Source organism: Conger conger, chromosome 3 (assembly GCF_963514075.1).
Source record: "Conger conger chromosome 3, fConCon1.1, whole genome shotgun sequence".
NCBI lineage: Eukaryota > Metazoa > Chordata > Actinopteri > Anguilliformes > Congridae > Conger > Conger conger.
Window position 1 is genome coordinate 69,404,782 of NC_083762.1, and position 15,749 is coordinate 69,420,530.

At 40.7% G+C, this 15,749-nt stretch overlaps 2 protein-coding genes across 2 annotated transcripts; one reads left to right on the forward strand and one right to left on the reverse strand.

The window, feature by feature from the left end:
• Positions 1–34: 34 nt before the first annotated feature.
• dnajc4 (DnaJ (Hsp40) homolog, subfamily C, member 4) lies at positions 35–10,817 on the reverse strand. Its single transcript, XM_061236198.1, has 7 exons — positions 10,662–10,817; positions 8,886–9,022; positions 8,407–8,497; positions 5,441–5,592; positions 4,514–4,681; positions 2,070–2,156; positions 35–1,525 (listed from the first exon to the last, which is right to left on the reverse strand). The coding sequence occupies exons 2-7, from the start codon at positions 8,975–8,977 to the stop codon at positions 1,426–1,428; spliced, it is 690 nt and encodes a 229-aa protein (XP_061092182.1). The 5' UTR covers positions 8,978–9,022; positions 10,662–10,817; the 3' UTR covers positions 35–1,425.
• A 525-nt stretch (positions 10,818–11,342) lies between these two features.
• On the forward strand, positions 11,343–15,050 carry nudt22 (nudix (nucleoside diphosphate linked moiety X)-type motif 22). The gene is made up of 7 exons (XM_061235813.1): positions 11,343–11,489; positions 12,197–12,337; positions 12,573–13,374; positions 13,902–14,009; positions 14,102–14,199; positions 14,303–14,396; positions 14,625–15,050. Exons 2-7 carry the CDS (start codon positions 12,252–12,254, stop codon positions 14,745–14,747), a joined length of 1,311 nt encoding a protein of 436 aa, XP_061091797.1. The 5' UTR covers positions 11,343–11,489; positions 12,197–12,251; the 3' UTR covers positions 14,748–15,050.
• The last annotated feature ends 699 nt before the right edge of the window (positions 15,051–15,749 follow it).

Below are 15,749 nucleotides of genomic sequence, written 5' to 3' on the forward strand. Positions count from 1 at the left end.
TACACATAACACACCTCTAAAACAACAAATCGGACCTGGTGATTGGACAGTATTTATTTGAAAGTGTAACACAGATGAGTGAAATAGTTACACTAACACTTAAAATGTTGCAACAAGTATCACAACCCTTGTCCCCTTCTTCAACATAATTGAAAACATACAGACATACAGATCCGTATTAAACACTACTATTTAAAAACAATATTGCAAAATTGTAATCTGGCAACTGTACAAATTCCAGTGTGATGAGGTAACAAGTTTAGGTAAGGTCAAGTTAACAGTTTTCAGTGTCCATGAGAGGCCTTCTTGGAGCTCAAAACAGGGGAAAGCCAGTAAATCCATACTTTTTAAATTCTCAAGTAGGGATTCAGAATTAGATGTAATAGTGGGGCTTAAGACAAGTATAATAAACCATGCTAGGTCAAATGAGGATATGAACTCAAAGATACTTATTTTCTCAGTTTCCCCCTTCCATACAGATGCTGTAAAATGGAAAAAATCAAAAAGTGACAAAGTGCACTGCATTTGGCTAAAAGGTGTAAGGTACAATTGAACAGATCAGTCTCCTGTACTCCTGTACAATAGATACGGTCACTTCACTCATAAATTAAATTAAATTCAATGAAAACAATAAAATGGGGGGGGGGGGGGGGGGTACAGGTATGCATTACATTATTGGCATTTGGCAGGCACTCTTATCCAGAGCAACGTACAGTTGATTAGACTAAGCAGGAGACAATCCTCCCCTGCTCTTTAAAGCAGGGCTAGTTCACTTCTATGCTGGACCACAGTGAGATATGCAGTCTGCAGCGCATAGCTTCATCGAAACAGTAAGATCAAATAAATGACCCAATATCCTGAATCAGATCAGCCCTTGTTGTGTACCTGAGTGTGAATTACCTCAATAAAGACATTTTGAAAAACAGCTGGTTGGTTCCGATTTTCCTTCCAATTAAAAGAAAGCTAATACCTAGACAAAATATAAACCAAAATCAATTATATTCCCACGAAGGACTGCTTTTAACATTTTTATTAAAAAAAAAAAACCTTTTCTTTTACCATCACAAGAGTAAGAAAAATCGACCACTCAGCACACACGATTTCTCCATTACTCCTACGAGACACGTTTTTGCCCATAATACAGTTCAGTTTATTTCAGAGACATCTTATTTACAAGATCTCTTTACGGGATCAATCAGTCTCGCTGCATTTCCCGCGCCAGCATCTGTTCCTTTCTCTACTATATAATAGGGCAACAAAACCTAATTTTCTCACCCTCAATCGCTCTCACTCAACCATTTCACACAAAGTCTAAATTATGGATAGTTGAGCCCATCCTACCCATGTCCCTCCCACCCAGTACTCTTCCTTCACGGTCCTCCTCCTACTCCACATAATCACCACCGTCTGCCTCGGCCTCTGCCTCTACTTGTCATCATCCGCACCACTGCGCACTTTATACTTTTCAAGAAATTCAGCATGCTTCTGCCTGAGAATCTCTGTCTGCCTTTTGAAACCATTTGCCCTGTAAATCACAGAAGAAAAACACAAAATGACCAACAAAAATATATTTCATATGAGCCAGTGAGATGGAATAAATATACTTTCAAACAGTTAACATGGTTTCACTGCCAGTATGGCACAGAAAGGTACATCTGGTTCATTTTACATTAAAAATAATTCTATATTATATTCAATAGATTGAGGATATATATTGCTATATTTATATTTAAGACAACTGAAAGTACAACAAACATCAGAAACCACATTCAGATTACAGATCAACCATGGGTAATAGTATTGGACTGAAAGAATGTATGTGTATAGCCTTTATAATTTTACACATAGCCAATACATCAGAACAAATATTAAATGGCAAACATTGTGCGGGAGTGCAATGGGAGATAAAACGGTGTATGTTTGTTAGTATGTCTACTCACAATGCTTGGCTTGACTTCAAATCCACAAATCCTATATCTGCCTGAATGCGTGTATGTGTATTAGTTACATTTGCCCAGGTGGTGCTTGTATTTACACAGTACATCGGTATATGTCTCGATGTGCCTCACCTGGCTCTTTCTTTAGAGTCATTGTAAATCTCTGTGATCGCTCTGTCCTTCTCATCCATGAAGCTATTGTGGATTTCCTCAAGTTTCCTGCACACAAGATAGGAATCACAAACAAAAAATAAACATAAGTTCAAGTTCACCATTTTATGCACGCACGCATAAGTACACACACACACACACACACACACACACACACACACACACACACACACACACACACACACACACACACACACACACACACACACACACACACACACACACACACACACACACACACACACACACACACACACACACACGAGAATGCCCAAATGACAAAGTGTTAGTCTGGATGGGAAGCAAAGTCAAAAAGTCAAGAAGTCAGTATGTCTTCTCTATTTCCCAAAACACATTCATTCGCCCCTTAATCATAATGTTCCCATCACTGACAGCAAATGGACTGAGTGCTTCCATTTATTTTCTCCCATATAACTGCAATGCTGCCAAATCCCTGCTTTCACATGCTGGATACAATCCATATCAATCAACTCCCCAGTTTATTTAGTGGCTGGTAATAAAAACTAGGCATGCCTGAAAGAAAATCTATAAATATTTTATAATTACTATACTGACATTTATGTTTAGTTTTTAGCGAGCCCTTCCGAGATATGGGTTTCTATTAGCCCCACTATTGTATCTGAAATGAAGGGTTGTATGTCAATCCTCTTGGTAATAAACAACACAGAGTCAAACATGAACAAATTTTGATCAAGCTATAAATCTCATGCATGCAAAAGGGCACACATGCAGACAAGCAAACTCAAATGCAAAAGCAAACACACACTTTTTATGAGCAACAGAAAGCAAAGTACTTTAATGTAATTTGCACACTCATACAAGATAACACATTTAATAATCTGGTCCCAAAACAACAATCTTATCTTACTTATTATATTATTCCATCGCTTGAAATAAGTTTTTTTTATCATTTGCTTCTTCTCTTGAAATAACTGAAAACAGCAGGTGAAAACATACACTCAGTCTAGATAAATAACGCCAATACAGCCACACAATGTGTAAAAACAGCCATTATCTAACAATAATAGCCCAGCCTGCCTCGACCGTTCAGGCCTGTCTGCTGACACCTGCATGTATACGTCAGAAGGGCATCCTGGTGCCAGAGTACAACACCAGGAGTACAGAAGATAAAATTTACAGTTTGTTGCTAGGACAAAAATTCACACACTTGGCATCTGTGTGGCAAGTTGTCATTGCGTTGTAGACAACCTTGGTGAATGAATATTTGGGTGGATTCAGGAATAGCGTGAGAACAGCTAAAATGTGTAAAAATATAGGATAATCCAGTGGTAAATGGTCAGAGGTAGAAAACACCTTCAGTAACCTTAGCATTAAATGGAAGATTACACTCAAGCTGTTTCAAATGCCTTTTTGATTATTAATCAAGCAATTAAGTACCTGAATAACAAATATAAATGAATATAGCAGTTTTTCTATACTATATCAGTTCTCTTTGTGTCATAAAATTGTGAAACATTGAAATATATGTTGGGGTGGCTGGTGTGATAGAAAAGGGGGGGATGTAAAGCATTAGATACCTTAATGCCTTACAAAATCTGTGCTGTTTCATGAGCTTTTAAGCTGCAAAATGTTTGAATGACATTCACATCATTATAAATGTGGATAGGAAAATGCTGCACAAGTTTATGATGCAAAGGAACAATCATGAAATCTTAAAATAAACTGGTGATCACTTTACCTTTTGGTCTTAGTTATTGAGCGAATCAATTGTTTGACTGCTAATCAGGCAAAGTAAAATGAAACTGGTTGAAAGTAATCATACATTAAAAGGTAAGGTTACTGAAGGTCTAATTCTAGAGTTCACGGTATGCATGGAAACGGAAAGACAACAAAGACATCTCACAAGCTTTGTTGAACTGTCATTGCTCGTTGTCTGCATTAATATGTACTGTACATTGATGTGCGTGCACATATGAATGGATCACTGCCAACATGCATTACAGTTGGCGACTTTCAAGCCAATTCTCTACAGCCTGGCATGAAACTTGATTCATGTATTTATTTACTTTATAAGCCTGGCACCAGCGTGGGGTGCGCACCGTAATTTGGAATGTCCAATCATCTGAAACCTGAGCCGTGTTCATGCAGGAACCCGATTGCCAGGTTGGGAGAGAGCCATCATCTCCTTCCGCTTTGACATTCAGTCCGCGGGCACCCAATCCACCAGCAGGGGTCCCTAGAGAGCAATAAACCGTGGACATCTACCCACCTGTTCCCCCCCCCCATACCCTGGGCAACACAATCGCCAATTGTGTATTGCCCTATGGGCGGCAGTTGGTACTGGTACAGTCTGGTGTTTATTCGAGACATGGGGCTCATACATGTGCATACTAGTTTAGGTATACTAGGTAACTTCATTTTACCTGAAGCCAAAGTAGTGAACAGCCAAGCTTGCTAGCATAGCTACTAGGCAGTAGCCAACCAGATGCATGTTCAGTTTCTTCTTTTTCTTCAGCTGCTCAGTGCTGTACTCCTGTGGTGTGGCATATCGAAACTGTTCCCAGTACCGCATGTTTTCAGAAGACTTTGTGCTGGAATAGAGAAAGTGACAAAGCAGACAGCCCACCGGTAGAAGAGTTGCATTTCAGAGAGAGCAATGCAGAGAGGTGCTTATATGGTCAGGAGTGAAACTGTTGCAAAGTTAAACTCAAGCAAAAAAAAAAAAGAAGGTAAATCATTGGGTGTAATCTGAAAAGGTGCTTGCAGCCACAACGTAGTGTGCACATACTGTACTGTGCGAAATTGTCAGGCACCCTAGATGTTTTTTTATATAATATATTTTGTCGTAGATGTTTTTTTTCTACGTTAGTGTCAGTCGAAAAGAGCAAATTTGACATTTTCCAAAAGATAGATCTTGTATTTCATGAAATAAAGTAAGATATTAATTAGTGGACTACTTTTCAGACAAAAACTCAATTGGTGCTGTCTGAGATTACCTGGAGAGCCAGAAAGAAGGGAGACAGCAAAGAGTGCAGAACAACTGTGCCTCCAAAATGCTTGAAACAACCTACCAGCCAAAGTTCTTATAAAACTTCAGGACAGTGAACCTAAGAAAATGTATGCAGTTTTAAAGGTGAAGGGTGGTCACACCAAATAACTGATTTGATTCAGTTTTTAACTATTTGCTCTTTATAATACATTTTCATTTAGAACCTTTCATGTCATTATCTTTGAAAGCATCCTAGCTGTAATAGTTTAATAGTTTACAGGTGCCTAAGACTTTTGCACAGTGCTGTATAAAAGCAAAGACGGTTCATAATTATATCACCCCTGTCTCCCCCCCCGCTCACCTGAAGGTCTGCCTGCTGCTGGGGGCTGGCTGACGGAGACACTGGTCATACTCCTTCCTCAGGGCCTCTCGGCTCAGAACCCTGTAGGCCTCGCTCAGGGCCACAAACTGGCTGTGCAGGCCCGGGTTGCTCAGGTCACTGTCAGGATGGAGCTGCAGACAAACAGGGCAGCTGGTGAGATTCAATTCAATTCAATTGTATTTGCATAGCGCTTTTCACAGAACACTGTCACAAAGATGCTTTACAGAGTAACAGAAGTAAATCAGCCCCCCCAAAAAACATATGAGGTAAACTACTTGCTTATGGGGAGAAAAACCCTCACACAGTGGCGGGGAAAAAATCCCCGATGGGAAGAAATATCGGGAGGAACCCGGCTATAGGGGTGTGCCCATCCTCCGCTGGAGTTGAGATGGTAACATTTGATGTATTAAACTAGCAAGTAACCTAGAAAGACAAAACCTGTGATTTCATTATGCCCATGGATGATCATCAACAGTTTACAACAGGGTAATACTAAAAAGAGCCAATAGAAAGATAGGCAGAACTGATGAGAAAGCTAGGGAAAGAATGTGAAAATAGCACAAACAATAGAATGGTTACAGATAAATGTGCAAGAAGTGTCTGTCAATCAAATATCAATCATGTGATATTGCAGACTTCCACCGGAACACATTCACAGTACTTCCACTATATATTATTACATTCAATGTTGAGAATCGAGAGAGCGTGCAACAGTGGTCCAAATGTCTGGAGATCTGAGCTACTTTCCCAAATAAACCCACACATCATTAATCATAAGGCTATCAAATGGAAGTCAGTAGGAGTAATTACAAAACAGTTAAATAAATGATATTCTCTTATATTTACCTTCAGGTCTTATCTTAATGGTTCATCGGTTATGCAAACACCGAAATGTGCGCAGCATTTGTTGTAAACACTATGAATAAAAGCAGTAAAACACGACTACATTTCATGTACATAAAGCAACTGAAGGATAAAGAGAAAAATAAATACTGCCACAAGTAGAGACTTTGTGAATAGACATTCTGGTAGAGTGCCAGCCAGACACAGGTCGTGAGACATAGAGGTAGAAGGACAAGCAGAGAGTAAAATGTACTGATAAGGTAGCTCAGAGTAGTGAGTCACTGCTGGGGAAAAAAGGCTGTGCAATATGTCTGTCAAACCTTCAAACAACAACTCTCCTGCACCCTCTCCTTCAACCCCCTGCTCTCCCCATCTGCTGTTCTTCCTAAGGGCTTTATCTCAAAGGCTCCATCGACTCCATCCTTATGGGACAGGTCGCCCCTATCCCGCACCCCTCTGCCCTGCCTCAGACACACTCCAGTGCACACACTCGTCTTCTTCTGAGACACACATCCCTGTTTCCTGACACCACGCACATACTGACATGCAGCGTGCACAAGTACGTAGCTATTTGTCTTGGCCTGTCCGGACAATATGTTGCAACACATGAAAACTCAAGGCTCTCACTGGCTTACAATCACACATGCACACAGAAAGAACCATACATAGTGGTTAAGGTACATGACTGGGACCTGCAAGGTCGGTGCAGCCACAATAAGATCCGCACAGCCGTTGGGCCCTTGAGCAAGGCCCTTAATCCTGCACAGCTCCAGGGGACGATTGTCGCCTGCTTAATCTAATCAACTATAAGTCGCTCTGGATAAGAGCGTCTGCCAAATGCCATTAATGTAATGCAATATACAGTATTCAAATGAAAATTTATACATTTGGCAATACTGTACAAGAGCACCCTCTTGTGGATAAAAAGACACCCCAGCAACCACATTTTTCACAATGTTATAGTTTTTACTGATCTTTTCCTGTAAATACTGGTCCCTGACAATTTGGTAACCTCATTGTCTCTTGTAATATTTCTCAATTTCCTACTATCAAAATATTTCATCAAAAAAAGTTACATCAAACGCATGATGGATAACAAAATAACAGTATGTTATAAAGACCTTGTTACCAGCAGATTCAACAGAAAGCCTAGCTAATTTTCAGGAAGAGGGGTCATGCTTGCTAAACAATGATAATATTATCCTTCCAATGTACCCCAGGCCAAAGCTATAGAGACAGTAAACCAAGAAACAAACAAAAAACATCAACAGCCATGGCTAACTTCTTATCAAGCAGCTAGAAAAAACAAGCTGGCTGAAATGCAGCCAGATGAACCCTGGAAATATAATTAAAAAAGGGGAAGTAAGTAAGTACAAGGATTTAAAACGACAAATGTATTGTGGATTTAAAAACCAAATTTGAATTAAATGTGATCATGTGAAACACTGTGTAACACACTTTGGCAAATCCAGTCCAGGTTTTCTACTAAAAATCTGGCATTCGGATACCAGATTTATGCTTTCTTTTGACATTCCCTTTCCTTGCTTGAAGAGGGAATCCCCAAAATTCCTGGCTGAAATAAGGCAGTTACACCAAGCGGTATTTGGTTTCAACTGAATAAATGGAATGGAGCAATCACATTCCCTCACTCCCTCATAAAAAATGCAAGCTTCCTGCAAGAAGGAAATCCTACAATGCAATGTTCCACATGAAGGAGAGGATAGGGCCATTCACTTCCATTTTGGTTTGTTCCTCATCTATTCTCCCTTGCAGAGCACCCGTTTCACTTGTTGCACATCACAAATTTATATGGCTTACTTGAGGTAAGACAGCAAAGGAAGGGAATGTGTTAAACTGGAGCCGAATGCAACCCCTAAACCTCCGGGTACATACAAAAACAGCACAGCACAATTTCTCACAGACCTTTACAATTGTGTCTGCATGTTCATGCATGTGCCCTGCGATGGACTGGTGGCCTGTCCAGGGCATATTCATGCCTCTCCCCCAATGCATGCTGGTATAGGCTCCAGCACCCACCATGACCCTGGAATAAGCAGGTCAGATAATGGATGGATACTCTTTTGGTTTGCTAAGAACTGTACCTTTTTAGATTTGTTGAAAAACGCATTCTTAATTTCTTCCATGGAAGCATCCGGCTTTACTCCCAAGAGCTCATAGTAGTTCCCACCAGATCTGCAAACAAATAAACAAATGAGTCCAAAAAAGTACACTATACACATTTCACAATCAAATGCCTCTCATAAAACACCCTTACTATTTCCTTATCAAAATTAGTAATGTTACCCATGTTTGCTCTTTGGGGATATGGCATTACAGTTCAATAGCCAGCACACCTGATCTGCTTTTATTGCTTTCTACATTCACTATTATTCAATGAGCAGCACTGGGTGAAAATAGACGTGTTTTGCTGCGTTGCTCAGCATCATGGTGGGGTTTCCATGACGCTGCAAAGTATCTACAGTTACCAAGGTGATTTCAACCAAAGGAAATATACAAATGCTGCATGTCCAGCCTCATGTATGAAATCCAACTTTTTCCAAAATCTCGGACAACCGTGTACCTGTATACAGTACTGAGAGAGCGCAAGCAAAGTCCACTTCTATAGCACCACAGGCATCTCTGACAGAGACGCATGTGTGCCTTTAACAGCATGATGGGATATGGAGGCACCTCCACCCAGGTTACAGGATCCTGGGCCTAAACAGAGCAGAGATCCACATGAGAATTAACCAGTAACATTTTCTAGGTTTTTATATGCAATTTGCACAAGAGAGTATTAAAGAAGCACAATGAAAGTATTAAATATGTCCGTTCTTTAGTTTTGGAGAAGTAAGCGTTTTAAAATGTATTGTCCTATTTTCAACCGGTTGAGAATGTTCTCCTCGTAGTGTCACAAAAGGATAACCACTCCCCTTATCCCTCCCCTATAACTCGTGACCCACAGTTTGTGCCACTGGTCCAAATGAAATGCTGTCATTTGGGTGAGATGTTTAACAAGGTCCTGAGACACTGTGGTGATCCAATAGCTATACATATTGGCTCAACTGTCCTATATGTAAGAATATAGTTTTGGTGGTTCCATTTTTTAAACTGCCTGTACAGCAAATATCCAAGTGTGATTTTCTAAAACATACACCGATCTATTAACAAAAGCTCATAACCAAAGCACAGCAAAGAATAGACTGCTATGCAAATACAATAATTTATATTTTGCTTACACTTTAAAAATAAGAGCACACCATTATTTGCAAAGCCTAGCATAACATAAAATGTGCCATTGCATTCATAAATGATACAGGCTACACTTTATAGCTAAATTATGCATAAGTCAGCATAATTGTCAGTTTCATTAGTGACATGATGTACTGGCACAACACATGTATATAAATTCACTACTTAATGTTGTAATCATTTATTGTAAAATAAAATAGGCAATATAATGACACAGATGTCATTTCAGCATATATTTTGTAAAATTGTTTACATTCAAGACTGAATTTACTTAAATAGTGTATCAAATGGGAATTGGGAAACAACTAAAAACTAAATTAATTGTATTATATTTATTATATTTTGGTCCAGTCAAATAGCACTGGCATGTCCCATTTACAAGATGTGTGCTTAAAGGATCACTTTGAGTCAAGTACAGTCAAGGCTGTACACAAGTTTTAAAAATTGAGCTCACATATTGTTTACCACAGATGGGAAGAGCGAATGGTTATATTGAAAATGTTATGTTCGGGCACACCAACACACCAGCTCCATATTTACTTTTTCAACATGTTATGTCCCGTTTTAAACCATTGTGCACAAGAACTAAACATGCTAAATGTACAACATGCATGCAACATAAGGCTTGTCTCAAGTAATTATACTGCATTGCAAAATCATTGCAAACTGCGATATGTATACAAAGCAATAGCTATAAGAAAGTTGATGGTTCTAGTTTATATTACGAGTGATACCAAGTTTATTCGCGTGCAAATTATAGATAGCTAACGTAGCTAGAATGCTAAATAAAAAATATCAAATATCGGCAATCATTTTCATGTTTAGTTCAGCCAGCGACTCTCCCAAAGAAAAATTATGCGAGTCGTACAGCAAGCTTGCCTGGAGCATTCGGTAAAACACGGAAGAAACCAGGCGCAAAGGGGGGCAGGACCAAGGCAGGAAATTGCCCGGCTGTAGGACGAATACCGTCATTTCAACAGGCCGAGTCACCTTAATACCCAAACAAATTTGCAGGCTTCCTGAGACATCATTACAAAATTCAGCTATCCGATATTTTAAAGTTACAAATATGTTGTAGTGACGAGATTAAATACACAATACTCACTCGTTTCTAAGCAACGTATGGTTGTTGCATAAGTGTGCCACTAAGAGAGAACTATTACACAGCTGCACATTCTCCGTTCAGCGTTTAACCCATTGATTACAAGACAGCTGCTGAGTGCGCTGGTTTTTCGCGCGATGAAGATGTATACAAAGCGGCTAGACATTCCTAATGACTTTTTAGGTGCAGTCCCACAGATCAGCATAGCTTATTGTCTGCATTCTTCATCGAAAGCATTGGGGGTTTTTTTTGTTTTTTTATTTACACTTGGGTATTTCCTTTGAGATTATATTGAAATAGATTGTATTATAAATGTAGACTTGGCTATGTTGTGTTGGACACGCGATCAAGTGCATGTCATTGCTAAATAAATTATAATGGTGGTGTCATTTTCTGGTTATTTTATTTAAATGATCTTGTCTTTTCAGTAATTGTTGCTGACTAGCCTAGCCCCAACACACATTGAAATATAAAACGTGGTAGCTGCAGAACTCTTCAAATTGAAACCCTGAACTACTTTCCTTTCGTTATGAGAAAAGTTGTTAAGCGGCCCAAAACTGGACGACATAGGGGTAGCTCATTCATTTTTTAAATACTTCATATAAAACGGTGACGAGATGCACGTATCTTTCACTTATGAATCGGTTATGTGCTTTAGAAAGCAAGTTGCTGAGAAAGAGGTACGAAACCAAGGAAACTGTCATCGCTCTAACACTACTTGGGATGACCAATGGGAATGCGTATTCGTATTACTTCCGTCTTCCGCGTTAGGACATAAACACTGCCAACACTCCTGTCAAGACGAGGAAGCAAAGGCTGAAGATGCTTTAGGTAGGTCTTCGGTGCAGTCATTTTGATTTCCGGTGTGTTTTAGCCATTTAACCACCAGCTAGCCTACGTAAAGTTCTCGGAAGCCAGGCTGAGCATACCCTGACCCACACTTTATCAAAGTCTGATACTATGAAGTGATTTTATTAAATCCATGGTAGACTATGCTTAAGCTAGCGACAGGGACGCTCAAATATTCGTCTTAGTTACTAAAATGACTTCAAAACACGAACTTACGCTATACTTGATCTTTAGCACTGTTGCCCACGTCTGCACACCACTGTAAAGTGTTTATTCATTTGTAATTATACAATGATTGACATTATAGTGACAATGTGTTTCATTGTGTCTAAAATGGGTTGTGTTAGCTGTACTCCTTCATTGGTAGCAATTGGACGGTCGGTATTACACCTTACATTTTATCCTTTCTACATCGTCGTTCTTGAATAAACATTGTTTGAAATGATGACAACATCACTGTTGTACTGTATGTGCACACCTTGTCTTTTGTAAAAAAAAATTAGTTGTAACTGTGAGCTTGAATAGCAGTGTTTAAAATGGCCAAATCAAAAGAAAAATCTGAACCGAGAACTTTATAAATGTTATTTGTTTTGAAATCAGTAATTTGCCGGTCTTTCTATTTCCACCTTGTTAGTTTTCTAAATCTTTAAACCCTTTAAATCAATTGCGATCTGTTTTGGCATGTGCAGAACAGAGGGCACTGAGGAGGAGGACACGTATGAGACGGTGGGGACTGCCTGCTCGATGGATCCTGAGGCATCTGTACTGCTGCACTGTTCGCCCTGGAAGGGCCTGAGGGAAGCACAGGTGGCAGTGGAGCTTTCAGCCAGGTAAAGCCTCCACAGCCACAACCCTGAGATGTAGCAGGTTGAGTTCACCATTCGCGATCTTCTTCGCAATGTCTAAATACGAAAGATGTTAGAAGTGCACATGTGGCATCTCCACCACGCAGTACAAACAACAGTCATGTTATGTTTTATCCCATCTTGTGGCCATTCCACAAGCCGTCTTCAGGATCTTACTGTCTTGTAAATGGAGGCACTTCTCTCCCGTTGTAAATTTTAGGTATAACCGTAAGAAAGTGGCAGAGGTTGAAGAACACATTGAGGAAGTGTGGAAAGAGAGGGTGACCCAGGAACCCTGGCTCTTCAATGGAGCGAAGTTCAGACTGTTCTCTGCTCGACTCACGCCTCATACCTCCTGCAATGATGTACATGGGGCAGGAGATGCACACCACGAGGGGTTTAGAGCAAAGCAAGAAAACAGGACGGGGATGGGTGAGAGGGGTATAGTGATCCCTTGTCCCACTGAAGAAGGCAGGGAATTGGAATGGGGGAGAGGTGACATGAGAGAACGGAGTGAGGCAACTAAACACACTGAGGAGGAGAAAAATAACACAGAGAGAGTCAGTGAGAATGGCAGAATGTTGGAGGAAGACAGAAGTGCACAAGAAATAAAATGTACTCAGAAAGACTCAGGGTCACGTATACACACAGAGAAGTGTACTCTACAGACACACCCAAAAAACAAAGAAACGAGCAATGCAAACTGCCAGAGGGACAATTTGGTGACATGTCCACAGGCACAGAGAGGAATAGAGAGAGCTAAAAACCCTCACCTAATCCTGCAGCTCGGCCTTACCTTTTACAAAGACTTCCTGGGCACCAACTGGTCCCGGAGGGTGGGGGCACTAATGAGGCGTGGAGAGGCCGAGTTTGGGGACCCGCACGCCCTCCTGGCCCAGCCACTGGGGGTGGGGGGTGTGCTGCGGACTGCGGATGGCCTGGTGGTGTTAATCAGGAGGAGCCAGAAGGTGGCAGAGGCGTCAGGCCTACTTGATATACCCGGAGGTCACCCTGAACCCAAGGTGCGTAAAAGAGAGTAAAATGGCGACATATGGAAGACAGGGGCTGTGGAATGCAGTATTGATTAACTGCGCCAACTGCACATTTAACATTTAGATGACACGATTGAATGAAAAGTGGTATTTAGTAATTATTAACATCCGTCCAGCATGAGCTGTAAATGTGGTACAAGGGCAAGGTATGTGTCTGATAGGATGGTAATTATGGTATAATTATTAATTATGTCATGTAACCATAAACCATGAGGGTACACCCATATCTCATAATATTATGTTAAGGACACAGTTCAAAGCTGTTGATATGAAACAACTGAGAAAAATAAATCCATTCCATCATTATTTTTTGTTTGGATCAATCCACAGAATGCCTCAATGGACAGCCTCAGTGTATAGCTATTACAAAGACCCTGCGAGAATGTACATGGCGATAAGTAGTCTGAGTAAAAGATTTGTGCACTTCTGGAACTGAAGAGTGTTGTAAAGGGCTTCCTGTGCCTTAGACTCTTGTCTAACGCGTTCCGTCCTCTCAGGCTGTGTGTCAGGGGATTCGCGAGGACAGCATCCAGGTGGACCAGCTAGCTGAAAGCGCTGTGATCAGGGAGCTCTTCTCCTCTGTTTGCACTGAGATCAGGGATGAGGTAGGGTCCTCTCCCCAGAATTTGTGTGCACAAAACATCGCACATGCACCCGTCTTAACACCCTGCCTGGACATTTCTCCCACCACCTGCAGGTGAACATTCCCCTCAGCTCCCTCAGTGAGCCGGTGCTGTTGGGAATCGCTCTCAATCACACCAGCGCAGGCCGACCCAGCGCCGAGTTCTACATCAGGTACTGGCCTTGTGGAACCCCATCACCTCACAAACGTGCAAGCTGCTTAATATTAGTCTGTGTGAGTGCTGTAAAGCATGCCTAATTCAGTTCTTTCATCCAGTTGCTCTCTGACCTCTGAAGAAGTGAAGGAGTTCTATTGGCAGGGAGGCCCAGAGGCCCACGAATCTACTGACATTGTTTTTCTGAGCGAAGAGGTAAGGAGGGGAGATCATATGCCACTTACTTTTTATTTATTATTTATTTTATTTTCAAGTTTACAAATGTTTAAATGACAAGCACATTGTTTTAGCTAAACTTGATTTTTGCTGAATGGTAATCAGAAGAGCAGAAATGATGACATTTTCCAGGAAGGAAGAAAATTATGGCATGCAAATGTTTCATAAATAAATGTGCGTGTGTGCATGCGTGCGCTTGCTCTGAAGGAGATGATGCGACTGGATGAGGGTGCCCCCCTGTGGAAGGAGCTATGCCCCTCTGCAAAAGGAGCAGTGATGCTATACCGGCTCGTGCTGCCAGACAGACTGAATGAGTCCACTGACAAGTGAACAAATGGATTTTACTGATCAAATAATTTCTCAAAATATAGAGGCATTAGTATTTTCTGTCAAAGGTTTTGCATTTAAACATAAGCACAAGAAAGTGGTGGCTCAGTAAAAGGGATATACTTAATAGCCACTTATGGAAGTAGCCCAAGTAGCCCAAGTAGCCAAAAAAGAAACAGCTTCTAACATACAGTATAAAATTGTTATAAAACATCAATTCCAGTGTATTCAGTACATTTTGAAAATATTTTAAAAATTTTATGTTCTACATAATATATTGATTTTAATAAAACTATTTTTATCAAACATTTCTGGTGTGATTAAGATATAGGCAAACAAGTATGATACATGGGGAAAATACACTTACAATTTGGCCTAATCCCACGTAACTTCAGGTAAACGTATTTGGCAATCTTACAAAATACAGCATCAACACAGAGACACCCATCAGGTGTACAGGGACCTCTGGAGCGGTTACATTATTACATTATTGGCATTTGGCTGACGCTCTTATCCAGAGCGATGTACAGTTGATTAGACCAAGCAGGAGACAATCCTCCCCTGGAGCAATGCGGGGTTAAGGGCCTTGCTCAAGGGCCCAATGGCTGTGCGGCCTTGCATGTCCCAGACATTTACCTTAACCACTACGCTACAGGCCGCCCCTTAGTGGTCCAATACAAACAGTATGATTTGTAGTGATTATCATGAGTGTTGTGCTGTTTGGAGAGCATCTCTACATACCCAAACTCTTTGAAGTTGAGGAGATAAACTAATGTTGACCTCAAATAATGCCATGACATGTTAAACCATGCAGACTACATTTAAGGAAATGGCTTGTGCATTTAACTAGGTGAAGATTTTCTATACTCGAGTGCATTCTAGGCTTCATGCCTGTGTTCCTGGGATAAATGGCCGCCTTGCATTCTCATGGGCCGTTTCAACTTTGTTGCGCCGCTTGGAACTTCAGCTGTATAATATGGTTCAGGGGTGTCAAACTCCATTCCT

Bases quoted from the DNA above. Each gene is read 5' to 3' on its own strand.
- dnajc4 (XM_061236198.1), bottom strand. From the start codon at position 8,977: ATGCTGTTAAAGGCACACATGCGTCTCTGTCAGAGATGCCTGTGGTGC. The intron at 5,593-8,406 runs GTACAGTTCTTA...GTTTGTCTGCAG, and splicing joins TTTTCAACAAATCTAAAAAG to CTCCATCCTGACAGTGACCT. The intron at 4,682-5,440 runs GTGAGCGGGGGG...TCTCTATTCCAG, and splicing joins AGCAGCAGGCAGACCTTCAG to CACAAAGTCTTCTGAAAACA.
- nudt22 (XM_061235813.1), top strand. From the start codon at position 12,252: ATGGATCCTGAGGCATCTGTACTGCTGCACTGTTCGCCCTGGAAGGGC. The intron at 12,338-12,572 runs GTAAAGCCTCCA...TGTAAATTTTAG, and splicing joins GCAGTGGAGCTTTCAGCCAG to GTATAACCGTAAGAAAGTGG. The intron at 14,397-14,624 runs GTAAGGAGGGGA...CTTGCTCTGAAG, and splicing joins TTGTTTTTCTGAGCGAAGAG to GAGATGATGCGACTGGATGA.